Source organism: Artemia franciscana, unplaced genomic scaffold (genome assembly GCF_032884065.1).
Source record: "Artemia franciscana unplaced genomic scaffold, ASM3288406v1 PGA_scaffold_1180, whole genome shotgun sequence".
NCBI classification, from domain to species: Eukaryota; Metazoa; Arthropoda; class Branchiopoda; order Anostraca; family Artemiidae; genus Artemia; species Artemia franciscana.
Window position 1 is genome coordinate 1,179,409 of NW_027062618.1, and position 18,601 is coordinate 1,198,009.

Below are 18,601 nucleotides of genomic sequence, written 5' to 3' on the forward strand. Positions count from 1 at the left end.
TTTAAAGCAAAATTTGACAAATCCTTCTGTAATCTGCTCTCCATGAATATGTCCCTAGATGACAAATATGCTGTTAACATCTCCGTTAACGTCACATTCTTAGTCACTGCTCGGTTTATTCTCCTCAACTTTCGCCACTGTTACTCAGTATATACCTCTGAGGCCCTTTTAAGAGCCATTTTGAGGAAAATGATGTAAAGCAAAATTTGACAAATCCTTCTGTAATCTGCTCTCCATGAATATGTCCCTAGATGACAAATATGCTGTTAACATCTCCGTTAACGTCACATTCTTAGTCACTGCTCGGTTTATTCCCCTCAACTTTCGCCACTGTTACTCAGTATATACCTCTAAGGCCCTTTTAAGAGCCATTTTGAGGAAAATAATTTAAATCAAAATTTAACAAATCTTCTGTAATCTACTCTCCAAGAATATGCCAGTAGATAACAGATATGCTGTTAACATCTCAGTTAACGTCACATTCTTAGTCACTGCTCGGTTTATACCCCTCAATTTTTGCCACTGTTACTCAGTATATATCTTTGAGGCCCTTTCAAGAGCCATTTTGAGGAAAATAATTTAAATCAAAATTTGACAAATCCTTCTGTAATATACTCTGCATGATTGTGCCCCTAGATGACAAATATGCTGTTAACATCTCAGTTAACGTCACATTCTTAGTCATCGCTCTTTTTATTCCCTTCAATTTTTGCCACTGTTGCTCAGTATATACCTCTAAGGCCCTTTCAAGAGCCATTTTGAGGAGAATGATGGAAATCAAAATTTGACAAATGCTTCAGTAATCTACTCTGCATGATTATGCCCCTAGATGACAGATATGCTGTTAACATCTCCGTTAACGTCACAAACTTAGTCATTACTCAAACATCATCTTAATTGGCGGTTGTTTGATGCTCGAATGTTTCAAGTCATAAAGCTGATCCAAAATACGAAACCAGTAGTAAATTCATTGTTGAAGAGGAATGTGGGTTAGGATATGACTAAACATGCAGAGGACACGAAGTAATGCGGATGTTTATGCTGGGATTCGACTAAGGGACGCGACTAAATTGTATGATAAGGAAAGCAAATCCCTGTTAGGATGGGATAAGCCTCGAACTCAAAAGACAAGTTTAAATCGCACATTTGATGAGTATGGATTTATAAGCAAGTCTTACGGAAAGCAATCGTTGAAGAAAGAAGGTAGTTATCCGAATTTGTTAAATATTAAGTTTAAAAAAAACGAGTTTTCAACTGAAAGTAAGGAGCAACATTAAAACGAACAGAAATTATTATATATGATAATAGTTCCCCCCCCCTTGTCAATACCTCACTTTTTACGCTAAAGTTCAAATTTTGTTCCAATTCTTAAAGAATGAGCCCTGGATCACAAAGGCCGTTTAATTAGAATAAGTGCTAAAAAAAAAAACTTTAACGTAAAGTTTTGGCAAGGGGGCAAACCCCCGCAAATATGTAATAATTTCTGTTCGTTTTAAATTTTAATGTTGCTCCTTACTTTCAGCTGAAAAAACTTATTTTTTTAAATTTAATTTCTGATCGTTAATTAAATAATGCTGAGAAATCCGGTTCCCCCTTCATGGAAAATTCCCTTCCTCGATGAAAAATTCCTCCATGGAAAGATTCTCCGACGTTCTTCTTCTTTTTGTGTTTTTGTAGTGTTTGTTGTTTTTCATGTTTTATTTTGGCTAGTTTTTTTTTTTATTTGTGTTTTTTTTTGTTGATATAGACTTCCAGATATTAAGCTTAAATATTCAGAGTTTTGTTATTATTGTGGATTATTTTCATTTTCATTACTCACTGTCTTACTAAACCGTTACTCGTTGTTAGTATTTTTTTGTTCCATATGTAAATCAAAATGCAATACGACCTAGAACACAAATATACTCTATTGCAGAATGTGTTGTGGATGCTAAACTGACAACCATAAGAGTCAATCCCGTAAAGCTCATTCCCGGAAAATTTACGTAAAAAGACTATGCTCCAAGGAGTACTTGCTCCCAAAAGGGAGCTTTAACCAAAGTGTTGGTCTCCTGCCTACCTATGGGATGGGTATCAGACTCGGGTGATAAGTAGCTAACATTTTAGCTTCAGAAAATCTAAAAAATGTTTTCCCAGGGGTGGGGCACGAGTCTAAAAAATACAGTAAAAAGAGAGTAATTTCTTTTTTATAAATTTGGAAAACTGTTGTAATATCTAAGTGAAAAATTAGTGCTTGGTAAAACCCTTGGTTCTTGTTAAATCTTCTCGACCCTACTCAAGAATTTTGTCTTGTAAGATCTGAAAAAAAAAACGGTTTGTTTGTCTACAGTATAGGTTAGGTATTTAATATAATGCGTTCTAGCAGCCTGCTTTCCATAATTCTCTTATGTAATTTCCATAAAAAAACTTTAAGCATTAAATCTTCATAATATTTGATATATTTCGTTAGGATCAACCGAACTTCACTTCTTGGGTAGGGTCGGGAAATTTAACAAGTACCAAACCCTTTAATCTCTTCTCATCTTTTCTTACTTCTAATCACCGTTCTGAAGAGGGGGAGAAAGAAGTTAACGACTTGTTGGAGACACCATCCTATTCCGGGAGGCTAAAGAACAGTTATTTGAGCAACAAAGAAGTCTATATTTTGGAGGATGGAAAAATTACTTTTCTTATTACTAAAAAAGTCTTTATATAGGAATAAAACATAGCCTACTGTGATCTCAGATACTTTATATTGTGAGAACCCCAATCACGAAGCAGATTACTATTCTTTGCTGCAGCGCTTGCAATAATTCTCCACTTAGTTGATTGCTTAAAGTCAAGCTAATTGTAATAAATACCATTCTTGCCAACGATGTGTTATTCTGTGCAGTTGGGATGACAATGGTCACCTAGTTTGTAAACCCCCGGAAATTTGTGCATGAAAACGCATATAAACAATTTTTTTTATGTTTTATAAATTTTTGGCTTACCTCTCCTCATAAAAAATACCCCTTCCTTAAAAAATACTGGGTACGGTCTTGCAACCATGCCTGTTTATTCGTCTTTCTAACGAGATTTGAAGAAATCAATTTGACATTGACGTGATATCCTTTGACGCATTGAAAGAGTAATTTTTGTTTTATTGAGCCAAAAGGAGCTTCCGTTTCCAGAAATAAATTTCAATAATGACTTCATCGTTGCATTGGTGGGGGAGTGGAGGTGACACATGCAATATTTACGGCGGTCACCAAGTTATTTCATGTCGTGTTTTTTTTTATTTGCGGGTAAATATCCACATAGGAGACCTCCAACCCCAATCCCCCAAAATATTAAGATTCTACGATTGTTTGTTTATTCTAATAGGTCTTATATATACTTAGCCTATCATTTAAGATTTTTCTAGTTATCTCCGGGAATACTTGCGTTTGTGGCCTCTCCTGGGCCCATGGCAAAATTTTGATTAGCACCCCCACTGTCTCACAAAATTTTCAGGCCAAATTTTAACAAATTTTCATTTATTAACAAAATTTTGCCAACTCCATCCTCTGCTTTATTTTAATAAAAATAAGATTTCTAAAATTACATAATGATTATAACCGATATATTATTTATTTGAAATTTTGCGTCCCTAAAATGTCTGAGACCTGTGCAAATGTCCCGTCTGTCCCCCCTCTAAAATTATATCTGCTGCGAATTGCTCTGTTTTTTTTTTAGTCGTTATTACAAAATCCTAAAAACCTGATTTTAATTTCTACAGTCTCCAGTATGCTGAATTTGAACGTTGTAGGCGAAGGTCTGTAACATTGGTGATTTTGGATAAAGGGAGTAAAGGGGCAGGAGTTGAGTAAGGGGAGGGTAATATATATTTGACCGGAAAATCTAACAACATCTTTAGGAGATAAGCGTTTCCTGCGTAAAAATAGTTTCGAGTTGAGCAATAAGATTTGCAATAAGGAAAGTTGTAAGAATTCATCGAGGTATTACCAGGAAAACTGTTTATATAATCTTTCAATGAAGGAAGTTTGAATCAAAATGTTGTTTCTTCCATTCAAATTGATACAAGAAGAGTTATATGGATGATGCCGAGGCAAGACTAAATTCTAACAAATTTTTTTCCTGAAGCGTCTCACTAATATAGTTGGACTGATAGCTAGGCATGTTACATCTTATGACCTTACATATACAACATGCTTTTATTTTTACAAGATAGTTTGGAGATAGAGGTGTTTTTAGAGGAGGGAGAGAAGGGCACTTGTCCCGGAAGCAGAAATTTTAAGGGCGTAAAATTTCAAGTAAATAATCTAATAGCTATAATCATTTTTGAAATCTCATTTTTATAATATAAAGTGGAGGACGTAGTTTATAAATAAAAACATTTAGTAAATTACCAACTAATTAATAAAATGAGCATAATTAAATTATAATAATAATTAAAATAATGGAATTGAAATAACTAATGATGATTAAATAATGCAATAATTTAAATAATAAATCAAAAACAGATTATTACTTAATTAATAAATTGAAATAATTTCGCTACTAAGTGGAAATTTTATTAAAATTTGGCTGGAAAATTGAAAACTTTGTGAGAGACAGGGGGACGTTAATTAAAGTTTTATCCCAGGCACAAGAGAGATCGGAAACGCCACTGTTTGGAGTTAGTTTCTATTGCTTCAACGGGTAAAGAAATAATGGTTAGAACCATTACAGTACTACATTCCAAACTCGGCCAGAGCTTCAATTTCCGTTCCACATTTCTAATTTTCGAATAGTTTATTTGTGATAATTAGATTGGATAGTTTCCTGGATCTTTATGTCAGGCTAGTGTGAAAGGTCTGCCTTAAGTGTGAAAGGTTATGCTTAACGTAATATAACTTAACCACTTAGCATAGAAATTATGTACGTAGTATTAAAGCCGCTTTAAGCCTAACAAACTTATGCTAACAACAGAATTGGTAGTTATGACTTCAAAATACATGGAAAACAGGTCTCAGCATTAAAGGGTATAGCTGATTGAGTTCATTCATGCAGTGAAAGGAAGATGAACAGAAGTTTGAAGAGCTCTTAGACTTAAGTCATTCTCAACTTTCACAAGAGAATCATCATTCCACGCTACTTGTGTCTTATAGCCACCACACTCAAAGTCTATCGAGAAGTGAAGTTTGGTTAATGATAATGAAATAAAGCAAAATATGACGAAAATATAATACTTTATAAAAAAATTGAAAATTACAACTTAGAAATATGGGCCCAGGACGCAGAAATGTCGCTAAGAATCGTGTTGAAATGAGCTCTGGCTTCTGCCGTTGCTGCCGCCCGCCACTTATGAGATGAAATGCACTAAGAAATGGTATTCTACTGCGAGCAAACCATATATTGATACACAAACTGACTTGTTTCATGCATGGCCTAATTGTACACTTCGAAAAAGGGTCTTTATCAAGAGAGTATAAAGCCATGCTGTGTCCATTGACGCACTGTTTTGTTTGGGGCACCATCCCCTTTTCCCGAAAAAGCCTAATTGCCTCTTCTTCAGTCCTTGGCAAATCCCAAATTGTCATTTTAACATCCATGGTCAGACATTATTTCCCATCAACATAGATCGCAAACTGAGTTAATTTCACCCCATGATATGAAAAACCGGTTAGTTCATTAACAATAACCAAACTTCACTTCTCGACAGAACTTGACTGTGGTGGCTATAAGACACAAGTACCCATTCCACTTCATTCCTCATCGTTCCTGGTTTAAAGTGCCAAGAACGCCGAAATAAAAATATTTTGGCCCCCTGGACGGCTTTTAGGTATTTTCGTCGACAAATACATTTTTTACGGTATAAATTAGCTGCAAGCTCGAGGCACTTGATTTGTACCTTGTGGGGGTTTGTTTTTACTGGCTCAGCATGACTCAATATCCATGATGAGTTACCATACCTTGAATAAGTCTATTTTCGTAGATGGGACGAATGGGTTCATTCCGTTTCGTTGTGAAAAGGTACTTGGATAATAGAAGAAGTAGTTTAGCCAAGGGAAGAATAGGATAGTCCGCATCAATTGCACGCAGGAGAAAGATTAAGTCTTCGGGAGATAATCCTTTAAATATCAACTTTTTTAGGATTTCTTCAGCAATTCATAATGTTTGTTGTATGATTCTCTATTCCTGCTCTTTTGTTCTCTCCCCCCTATGAAAAACCAGATTCCCGAACTGAGATATTGCGTACCCATGCTGGTGTGCATGATTTTTTGGGGAAGAGGGCTGGGGTCGAAAATAAAGAAAGAAAATTATCTTTTTTAAAATCATTCTATCAAATTTTTGTACTTTTATTATCTGGCTAATGCGCGCAAATGATGCATATTTAAGCCTATTATTTTTCCATTAAATATTAGTGAAATGGAAACCAAAATAAACCACAACTAAAATAACATTGATGTGGTTTTTCGTCAAAGATTGGCTATTGATTAGTCAGTTTCGCTTGATATATGGCTTCTAATATTAAACCAACGATTGGTTTCATAGCTAAATGGTAAATAGTTCTCACTAGTTCAGTGATAAAGAAATCTTATTTTGAACCATTAAGATACCACATTGTGAACTCGGTCAGCAGACTTCCCCACTTATTTAATTCAAAGTTTGTTTCTATTTGTATATTTCAAGTAAAAATTAAAGTTTAAAAAAATTACAGGCCTACGCCCGTGTTTTTCTTAATAATGTCACAGTGAAAACAGGGCTGGAAATAATGTCTTTGAGGATGACAGCCCCCCCTCACAGCCCTCAGCGTAAGGGTTGCAAGTTCCGCCACGACGCATATAATTTTTTATGGTAAGGGTAAAACTCCGGAATGGGCTCATTTAATTGGAAATCAGATGTTCAAGTACCCGTTTAATGAGGCAAATTGATTGGAGGGCAGCCACACACCCCGCGTCGTATTTTTCGCGAATGCATGTGACAGAACTTCTGAGACAGCCGTTAGTTTGGGACAGCGAGACGGCGTTGATTGGAGGGCAGCCACACCCCCGCGTCGTTTTTTTCGCAAATGCATGTGATAGAACTTCTGAGAAAGCCGTTAGTTCAAAAATAGTTCAAAAATCATATAATAAAGCCTTTGGGGTTGACAGAATCCCCCAGAGTCTGAGGGTAAGGGTTGTAAGCTGTGCCTTAGTGCATATAAGGTTTTTATGAAAGGGGTGGACGTTTGAACTTAAGAAGGGGCTTAATTGATTGAAAATGTACAGATATAGCTCCCTTTTAAGAGTCAGAAATGATGGAGAGCAAATAGCCCCTCCCCCCCCTTCATGACATCGTTTTTTCCCGACATGCAATCAATTGGAATTGCTATATTTCCATTTTGTTACCGATAGTCCAAAAATCACATGGCAATGATACATTTTAGGAAAATACGAGGTGTGGGGGTATCCGCCGACCGATCACTTTGAATCTTCAAAAGGGCACTAGAACTTCTGAGTACCATTCTAATGAGCTCCCTCCGAAGCTTATACGATCACCCTATCTATCTAAATATATATATATATATATATATATATATATATATATATATATATATATATATATATATATATATATATACTAGCTGTTGGGCACCCCAACACCTAGTTGGTGGGGGCGAAGCGCCCCCCCCCCCCCAAAGCCCCCCCCCCGCGCGCGTAAGTCGTCACGTGCCATATTAGTTACGCGCCATTGTAGTTGTGTCCCTATGTCCCACCTGTGAATATATATATATATATATATATATATATATATATATATATATATATATATATATATATGTTTTTAACTACGTAAAACTTGCGAATATACAACATTCTTTGCTGTCCCATTGTCTCTGCATATAAATAGATTGTCAGGTTTACCGACTCTTGAACATGCAACATATAATGGTCCATGGGAAAACAATCCGTATTCAGATCTATACCTCATGATTCTAATGATTGCCCTTGAGCTTTGTTGATGGTGATTGCTAATCGACCATTCCCTGTGTCGCCGTCGTCATTTATATATCCCCCTGTGCCCCCGGCGTCCCCGTTGTAGTTGTGTCCCTGTGTCCCGGTCGTCATTTATATTCCCTGTGTCCCGGTCGTCATTTGTGTCCCGGTGTCCCAGTCTGTGATTTCTCTTTGAGTGTCCCGGGCGTCATTTATATTCCTTGTGTTCCGGTGTCCCGGTCGTCATTTGTGTCCCGGTGTCCCGGTCTGTATATACATTCGTTTTTGAATTGGTCTTTTTTTTAGTTTTTAGTTTTTTACCTTTTTTTTAGTTTTTTTAGTTATACCTCATGATTCTAATGATTGCCCTTGAGCTTTGTTGATTGTGATTGCTAATCGAACATTCCCTGTGTCCCCGTCGTCATTTATATATCCCCCTGTGCCCCCCGGCGTCCCCGTTGTAGTTGTGTCCCTGTGTCCCGGTCGTCATTTATATTCCCCGTGTCCCGGTCGTCATTTGTATCCCGGTGTCCCGGTCTGTATATACATTCGTTTTTGAAATGGTATATGATGAAATAAATTTTTGTATTTTTCCCCTTTTTTTCTTTTTATTTTTTTTTTATTTTTTTTAGTTTTGTTTTTCTCCTTTATTTTTCATTTTTTTCCTTTTTTTCTTTCTTTTTCTTTTTTAGTTTTTTTAGTTTTTTAGCTTTTTTGTTTTTTATTAGTTTTTAGTTTTTTTTTCTTTTTAGTTTTTTTGTAGTTTTTACCTTTTTTTTAGTTTTTTTTTACTTATGTCCTGGTCGTCATTTATACTCCCTGTGTCCCGGTCGTCATTTGTGTCCCGGTGCTTTGTTGATGGTGATTGCTAATCGAACATTCCTTGTGTCCCGGTCGCTTTCTCTTTGAGTGTCCCGGTCGTCATTTATATTCCGACGTCACTCGACAGACACACACACACACAGACAACTTATTTATATATATATATAATATACATATATATATATATATATATATATATATATATATATATATATATATATATATATCATATGCCCCCAGGGTATAACTCACAACTCTTGCCCTGAGGGCTCTGGGGGAGTTGTTATCCTCTAAGACATAATTTCTGGAACCTTTCATGTACGTTGAACAAAATAACTGTCTCGAAATTTGGATTGGATGTTTTTGGGAAAATGGTGGGCACGTGAGGGGGCTTAGTTACCCTCCAAACACTTTTGACTACTAAAAAGGGCGCTAGCTCTTTCAATTTCCAATCACTTGAGCCTGTTTTGAAGGGTCTACGACAGCTCCTTCGATACGAAGTGCCCTGGTCTAAAACAAAAACAAAAAAATAATAAATAATACATTGTGCCCATACCGCTTTGCCTAGGCAGCGTTGTTGCGCTGCCTATAGTTATTATTGGAAAATTTTATTTTTTGAAATATCATACCAGTTTATCTATATATCCATTTCGTTTTGTTTATTAATGGAGAGGCTCTGTGGTCTAACAAATTTTTTACAGGATATTGCATTTTTTCTTATTAAAGCCAATGAGAACCATACTTTTGTTTTATTTTCAAAATGCATCCAAAACTAGCTCAGAAAAATGCTTATCGATTTTTATGGCGATATTTTCTTCAAGACTAAGATCTACCAATTTTAAGCGACTTTTTCTGGGTTTCGAAAAAGAGATTTGGAACACTGGTTCCTGTTGATGGTTTATTTTACATCCTTGTTCTGTGCTATAGCAAACAGATATCTCGGATCCGGATAATTTAAACTCCTAAACCCTTTTAACTACTTTCTACTCAAATATATCTAGTCCTGTTTTATAGGCTGGCTTGAACACGTGTTGCGGATGAAAGTTGATAAATTGCCAAAGATAGTGTTTTTCGGTCATCCATCAAGGGCTTAACAAAAAGCAGGTCGTCCCAAAATGGTGGGTCGTAGAAGAGGGTTTTAGGGTAATTAGAACTTCTTGGGAGGGTATAAATAGCTTTGAATAGATTGGAATGGAGGAGGAGCTTGCGTTGCTGTGTTGTCTCAGGTGGCTTGGTGATGCAGTGAGTTGTTAGTGAAAGTAGTAGTACGTTCGTAGAAATTAATTGGGGGAGAGGCAGGGGTGCTAATATGTCTACACAACAAAAGAACATACAAGTTAAACAATCCTTTTTTAAATTATGTATCTAAATCAAAATTGTGAATGCGAATTAGTTTACGAATGTAAATGTTTTGGTTCAACTTGCAATAATTGAGTTCTTATTAGGAAAAAATCAAAAGGGAACGATTTGTATTTTTTTTTTTTTTTTATCATGCTGCCTGGTCAATAGTATACGCAAGTTAATGGAGCATAAAGGTAATTTTGGTATCTAATGGGTACAATTTAATTTGAATATTACAATTAAAAAAAATATAAAAAGTGTTGAACTCATTTCCCCCAATTAAATCCCTCATTAATTTTTTAATTATGCTAAGATAAGATAGCGTTTGGCTTAATTTGTTTCTAATGTTAAGCTAATCTTTTGAGCATAATTAATTCCTATATGTAAGGCTCCGAATTCTAAGGGAATCACCCTTGGAAAAAGACAAACAAAAAAACAAAATAAACAAATAAACACTCATCCGTGATTTGTTTTATGGCAAAAATGCGAAATTCCACATTTTTGTAGATAGGGGCTTGAAACTTCTACAAAAAGGTTCTCTGATACGCTGAATCTGATTGTGTGCTTTTCGTTAAGATCGTATGACTTTTAGGGGGTGTTTCCCCCTATTTTCTAAAATGAGGCAAATTTTCTCAGGCTCGTAACTTTTGATAGGTAAGACTAATCTTGATGAAAATTATATATTAAAATCAGCATTAAAATTCGATTCTTTTGATGTAACTATTGGTATCAAAATTCCATTTTTTAGAGTTTCGGTTACTATTGAGCCGGGTCGCTCCTTATTACAGTTCGTTACCACGAACTGTTTTATTAATTCCTATATGTAAAGCTCCGAATTATAAGGGAATGGTGACTTTCAAAAACATGTCCACCAGGAGAGCAGGTCGTGCATGTTGAAAGTGGGCCATGCGCGGCCAAAAGAGCCGTTGTATGGAGAAAACGTCACTTGATGGAACAAGTGTCACAATGAGATGTACACAAGGTAGCAGAGTGCATGCAGACCCTCCCTCGCTACTATCTGTGTATTTATAAAAACTTGATGCACAGAATTCTGAATTTTGGAGGAGGCAGGTGAACAATCCAAGGAAGGGTGGTGAAGGACAAATGCACGTTTTTGGCTCATGATTTAAACGATGCTAAGAATAGTTTTTTGGGTCAATCTTGGGGGGATTTCCCCTATTCATCTATGTACTTGTGTGCGTGCTAATTTTTCGTGAAATTATTTCTTCTTTTAGACAGATAGGACTATTGTTCACAGAAAATTAGAACACAAATGCATGTTAATATGAGTACTATTGGGGTTGACGCCCATCAAGAAATAGTTGGAAGATCACGCCTCTTAATACAATCAAATTAGATTCACAATGAATTGAGGAAAAGAAATACTTGGCAGTAGTGTCGTCAATTATCCAATTTCACTGACACATATACACATGGCCTTCGAGTTGATATTAGTGTTAAGATTAAATTATAAGGCGAGTTGCATAAATTAGCCGCTTTATTCTTAATCATTAAGTTTTTCTTTCGGGGATTCTAAAGATTTTCGATTGTAGAGCCTCAAAACATTAATTTAGATTCAATGGGCTTTATACTTCTTGTGACATGTGTATATGGGCTTCTGTCCCAAACCCTAGTTTCCTTGCCTTCACGCCTGCATTCTTCGCCATTCAGCGTAGACAAAAAAGACAGTAGAATGACAGCTACGCGTGACTTCACTCGATTTGAGTCGACTCGAATTTCAGTCGAGGTATGACTCGTGACCGTTTACGCTGTATAAATTTTTAAGCAACTTCGCTTAAAAAAGTAAAAAAAAAACAACCACAAAATCAGCAAAAAAATTGGGCTGCAATCTGATTACTGCATTTTTACTATCAAATATTTACTTATCTTAAAATTACTATAAGCTATCCATGCCACACTTTCTTATATTCGAACATTGAAATAGTGGTTTTTTCAGTGAAAATCTTTTCTTCAGATACAACCATTACGGATACACCCGCTGTCCAATTCACTAATTTAATTAGTAATTTTACTAATTAAATTAGTAAAAGGGCTGCAACTTATCAAAAATTGCTAAATTTCAGCAGTTTTGCTAAATGATACTCTACTATGAATTACTAATTTTTTAGAAAAACTTTGAATGGAAATGTAGCTTTACTTAAAGTTTGTTGTTTTGCTATTAAGATTAGTCATTTTCTTAAATTTTCTAAACTTTTCAGTTTCTTGACTTTACGATCACAACCTTTGAATCTTAAATATGGATTTAAAATCAACCTTAAATCTAGATTTAGATATACTTAGATAGTGTAGATTCAAACTGGGGTATTGGGGGGCAGTTTCCCCTCCCCCAGCCCCATATCAAATTACGTCCCTGATTAAAGGTGTTCTGCTACTTTTCATTGTAATAAAAAAAGACAAATTATACAAATTCAGAGGATTAACAAAATTAAAAAAGGCAAAAAGATTTAGTTAGTTCCCGTGAGATTAATTTTAATCTTAGAATCGTTTCTTGACTTTACGATCTCAACCTTTTAGTATCTAGAAATTTTATGTCCCCCGCAAGGTTTTCAGTCAAAGCAGGTAGCACTGCAAGGAACTACCGGACTGCCTAATTGCTCAAATGATATTTCCTTTGAGTTGATTTGTAACGTTTTCCTAGTAGATGTGCTAGAATATTTTAAGGGACTGTCCTTTCTTGAACTTTTAAAAGAAAATTCCCCTCCACTTACTCGAAAAAGCAAAATTCACCCTTTCTAATGATGCAAATTTCATTAAAACTGAACATGTTTATTTCTGGCACAAAACGGGGAAAACTACAAGGTTTTCTTAGGTTTTCGGGAAATTAGGGGTCGGCTTTTTTTTGTGTTCATTCGGATCTCGTATCGAAGCTCTACAACTCATGGCAGGATCGCCCAATCAACTCTAAACGGTTTAGCCTCACAAACTAAAAAAGTTTATATTGGACTATACTAGGTGATTCTTTAAGGTCTTTAATGTTAAAATTTAGATTATAAGGGGTGTCCTTTGAATGTAAGCTATGGTGTAGTCGACTTGAATTGGAGTGAAGAGTAGATTTGAGATAATGTTTATCTAAATGTTTCCTCAGCTTTATATGCCCCTTTTAGTGAAGATGAAGTGGTATAGTGCTTAAACCCTTGTCTTGACTAAGTATAACTAAGTATAACTAAGTATTGACTAAGTAAGTATTCCAACTTTGGTGCTTTAATGTCAAATTTGATTGCTCCGCTTTTAATAAATTAATTTTTATGGTTATTATTGGGGGGAGATGCCTGGCGTAGGTGATCGGCGGAGTTGGAGGAGGGGACATTTTCTTGAAAATATGTTGGAAACCAAATTTACCCTTAAATCGCAATTCCTGGGCATAGAATGGACCGTGTATCGTTGTTTTTTCACCAACCTTCCCCCCCCCTTATTGAGTTCCGCCCCCCAAAATTTTTGTCCAACTCGTAAAAACGCAACAAAATACAAATGAACAAGTTACTTATGTGTTCTTAAAGGTTTTTTTGTACCTCCCCTCTCGAAAAAAGATACCCCCCTCTGAACAAAAATCCGGGAAACACCTTTGGAAAAAAAACCCGAGCAGCAATTCACGGAAATATGAGGGGAGGGGGAAGTTTTTTTTTCAATTTATTTTTACATGAATATGCAAAATTTACAATCGGAATGCTAATCTTTCACTGAGTTGCGATAAAACCTACATCTTTGCCAAATTGTATCGCATGTTGATATTAGTTAGTTAGGCTAGTTAGTTAGTTAGTTAGTTTATAAGTTAGTTAGGCATATTGATAATAGTTAGATTAGGCCTACTGTGAATTTTTACAGACGATAAAAATCGAATTTTGTTCCAGCAAATATAGATATTTGTATCTATTCAATATATAGATATTTCAAATATAGATATTTGGTTCATTGGTGTTTGGGGTTCTGAGGGCTCATAAAGTATGATTTAGGCCAAATATTCAATTTTGTTTTAATCTATTTTCATACAGAAATCTTTTGGATCGTTCGGTTTCTACCTATCAAGCTTCTAATGTTTCAAAGCATAGTTTCGTGATGATGTTTTCAAGGATGTTCCTTTTTCGTGTCGACACCTATCCAGGGGTGGTTTTAGGGGAGGTTGCCCTGGCTTCAGAAACTTTAGGGTTGCAAAATTCGAAATAAATAATCTAGCGGTTATAATCATTTTGTATTTAAAAAAATAAAAAAATAAAAAGATAATTAAAATAATTAATAATAATTTAAATAACAAATAAAAAATAAAAAATTAATTAATTAATTGAAAATAATTTTGTTAATAAATGAAAATTTTGTTATAATTTGGCCTGAAATTTTGTGGGAGACAGGAGAGGAACGCTAGTCAAGATTTGGCCCATGCGTAAGAGAGGCCAGAACCACCTCTGCACCTATAAAAATGTACCTATGGCCTACTATACAGAATTCTGTTTTAGAACTGTTTTTCTATGAAATTCAAGTTATTTTAGGAGTGGTTGACATATGTGTCACGTATTTTTGCTATCAATAACTTGACTGCAATTTTAAGTTTGAAATTTCAATAACGGTATGTTGAAAGTCATAATTGACTTTGATAACATTGTCGAGCATTGAACCCATTCACCCTAAAGTGTTCCGCTTGAAAATTAATTTAAAAAATGTATTAATTAATTAAAGGGTTCTAAGGATTCATCGATCAGTCCTTTCTTTTTCTAAAAGAAATGGGAGGAGTAGAGGGTCGAATTTTCTACAGCATTTAATTTTTGTTAATTTTTAACTATTCCCATTGTTATAAGCAATTCATCAATTAATCCATTCTTCTGGCAAACAGCATACATTTAACAAGAAAGGCTTAACCCCTCCGAAGTGTGGCTTCAACCACAGTTTTTCGGGTTGCTCGTTGGGAAGGAGTTGTATAAACTTTATTTTTTTTAATTTTCTTAATTTTTTAAGTGCTTGATTTTTTAATTGTTAACAATTTTCATGGTTCTAATCAATTCTGTAAGGGATGTCGATATTTCTATCTTGATAATTTTTTTTTCAGGTAGAAGTATGTATTTAAAGTGAATAAAACCAAAGTAAATAAAAAAAGGTAACAACCAAAGCTCTAAACCCAACACAACGGCATCAGCTCTATCAAACACACGCATAAACAAAAATCCAATCGCTTACTAGAAACTCTTGCCATTCTTTTTGAAGAAACCCCTTGTTTTTCCAAGTTCATTGAATATTTCGGTTGTTGTTTGAGTTTTGTAGGACTTACCCCCTCCTTATAATGAATTGCCCTGCAGGATCCTGGTTCGATGCCTGGAAAAAAATCCTTAAATAGGTGACAAAAAATAAATTTTATTTAAAAAAAATAGGGTTTTGGGTAGTTGTTCAAAGACAATTATTGGTTCTTAATCTCTCCTATGACATTAAAACTAGAATAGTTTCTCTATTCTCTGCGACACTTTAAAAAGTAAGAACTCTCTTTTGTGAAAAAAGAGAAACAAATACGGAAGCTTTTCTCTTAATCCAGTCTTGTAGATCCTGTTCTGTCTCGTTCAGCCTTCAAAGTTGAAACGATTAATTAAAAACAGCTTGATGCAGAAGAAAAGGGTACTGTTGTCTTCAGACACAATTAAGTCCACCGCTAGATCTGTCTTTTTTGGCTAATGCTTGTCATAAATTTCGGTGCTTGTGTTTTATTCAGAACACACTCAATAAGTGAAGTTAGGTTCTTTCGTGAAACAAACTACAATGCAGGTACATTTTATGAGAAAAACCAGTTTCATAGCCACAAAGACAAAACTCAATTTAGTTTGCTACGCATAGTGATAGAAGATAGTGTCTGAACATGGATTTTGAAATGAAGATTTGGAATTTGCCAACGACTGCAAAAGAGGCAATTATATTTTTCCAGTATAAGAGGTTGGTGCCCACAACAAAAAGTGCGTCGTTGGACACAAAATGACTTTATACTCTTACGAGAAGGAACGCATTGTGATAGAAGATACCTAACCTAACTTCACTTATTGAGTGTGTTCTGAATAATACACAAGTACCATAAAATCTTTAGAATGTATAAATATTGAATGACTTTCACTAAATCCATTCTTTGACTACTTTCTTAATTACATTCTACTCCTCCTATTAATGCCTCTATCCTTTTATCGATCTTCAAAATGTTGGAAACGGAATTTTTTTTTCTTTATTATTCGCTTTTGTTGCAAATCTGAGAAATTAAGCAAAACTTTGCTTTCGGATTTTATACTAAAATCCGAAAGTACTTTAAAGTACCTTAAAGCGTCGCCCAGTCTCGTTCATTATAAATTTGAACTAATTTTTACTCTTTTGAGCTTGAGTCTACGTAGTTGAGTCTATGGGGCACTGAGTCTACTTTCCATATATTCATCTTATATATTTGCTGTTTTGAGTTTGAGTCTGCGTAGTTGTGTCTGTCGTTAGTTGAGTCTATTTTCCATAGTATTGGGCGGTCTTACCATAGCTTATAGAAATTGAATAAGGGATTCGAATAAACTATAGAAAAATAAAAGCTATCACTCACTTTCAACAAAATCTTAAGAAAGCCTTTTAACTTCTCCTTTTTTTGCCGGAAATAGGGAAATACGTCATTATAGCTTACAACATTAGAGCGTGAATTTTGTTTTTCGATTTAACAAATCAGTTTTATTTTAATTTCAGGAATGGGCTATTGCTAAATATGTTATAGCATATCCAGGGTCTTATCCGGGATTTATTCTGGGGGGGGAGGGGGTGCAGAAAAACTAAGATACGCATAAAAATTTACTTTTATGCATTTTTTTTATTTATTTTTACGATTTGGACGAACATCTTGGGGAGGGGGTTCAAATCCCCTAACCACCTCACTGGATACGTCCTTGAGTATACTCGCAAGAAAAAGCTAAAAATGAAATCACTGGAAATATCGTTTAGCCGCTTTAAAGCTTTGGGGATTCCTATGGTCAGGGGCGTATCCAGGATTTTTTTTTTTCGAGAACGTTTTACACAAGGATTTTTTGGGGGGAGGGGGGGGCTACACACAAAAAAACTCAAAAATGCATAAAATATTGGTTATATCCATTTTGTTACGTTTTTTACGATTCAGACAAACATTTTTTTTTGGGGGAGGGAGGGGTTCAAACCCCCTTACCTCACTGGACACGATCTTGTCTATAGTGCTACCAGTTTTGATCGAAAAAAACTTGTTGAAACAGCGAACGTATTTTTCATGCTGTAGGTACCCTGAATAGACAGCGCTTTGGTTAACAGTTAGTAAAAGATTATATTTTCTTTATTTTAAATTAGCCTTTCATTAGCTTTTTGAATTGGTAACATATTTGTGATCCCCAGCCAATTTGTAGCAAAATTTAAAAAGGCTGAGTGTATTTGTTGTAAGCTGGTATCCATTTAGATAATAAATGCCTCCCTTTTCTTTGAGTACCAACGGGCTTCGCTTGGTATAAGGCGTATTCCTCCCCCCCCCCCCTTCCGTGCGGAAATGTAATCCCCCTATATCCTGATTTACACAAGAAAAAACTTTTTTGTTTAATTTTTTACATTTAGTTTTATTTATATGGAATTTCTTTTTTTGCCTATTCAATTCATGAATTGGTGGACTGAACTATACAAAGGGAAAACAAACTAACTTTAATAAAAATACAGTCCAAAATAACATTATTTTAGTCTGATCTTTCTAAAATCACTCAACGTTCATTTGACATGTTCTATCTACACAGGAAGCGGGTAATTAATGTAACATTCTATGCATGCAAATTTGATACAAATAGGAGAAAATTAACTCAGGTTGGAACGTATGAGAATAGTGATAATGCAACGTGGAGTACAAGGTAAGGGGGGGGGTGGAAGAAAGAGGTAAGGATGTGCAAGAAAATATGTAACCCAAATGTATCAAATAAGTTTGGAGACTCACGATCCGTCTTACGCTAAACCTGAATAATTGCGGCTCCTTGAAAGGCAGCTCCAATGGACAATTTTTGCAAAGGCTATAACTTTAAGATTACGGATTCTATTTTTGATTGCAAATCATTGACTCTATAAAATATTCTGAAACGCTAAAGTGCTGCATACCGTTTAAATTTTTTGTTCAGTTTCATCACGCTGTCAAGGTTCTATGATTCATTCTAATAAATGACTTTTATCAAAATAAAGTTGACTTTTTTGGCGAAAGTCAGTCACTCCCTACATTTCAAGCGTTGGTGAATTGAAAACAGGGGTAGCTTCCTATACTATTGGTAAATGAGCTGCCTCTAATGGTTAATGCCGGTCCTTATATATGGACCACCTGAATATCCTTATTCTTTCAATTTGTTTGCCTAGCAGGTTCTCCCTAGTCAACATTGTAAATCACACGCGTTTAACTGTGCAAATTGTAACCATTTAGAGGGTTTTCAAATCATCAAACCTTCAAATTTATTTAAAATTACAAGCGAACATCTACTATGTTTGTCCTATCTCCAGTAAAATAAGAGAGACAAAGA

The 18,601-nt window shown here is 35.1% G+C and overlaps 1 protein-coding gene across 1 annotated transcript in view; it reads left to right on the forward strand.

Moving 5' to 3' along the window:
* Nucleotides 1-978: 978 nt before the first annotated feature.
* The window catches only part of LOC136041225 (uncharacterized), a 31,832-nt gene continuing 14,209 nt past the window's right edge, over nucleotides 979-18,601 (forward strand). Inside the window, exon 1 of the mRNA XM_065725804.1 lies at nucleotides 979-1,203. Within this exon, the coding sequence (XP_065581876.1) occupies nucleotides 1,008-1,203 (196 nt within the window). The 5' untranslated portion in view covers nucleotides 979-1,007. The remainder of the gene's footprint in view (nucleotides 1,204-18,601) is intronic.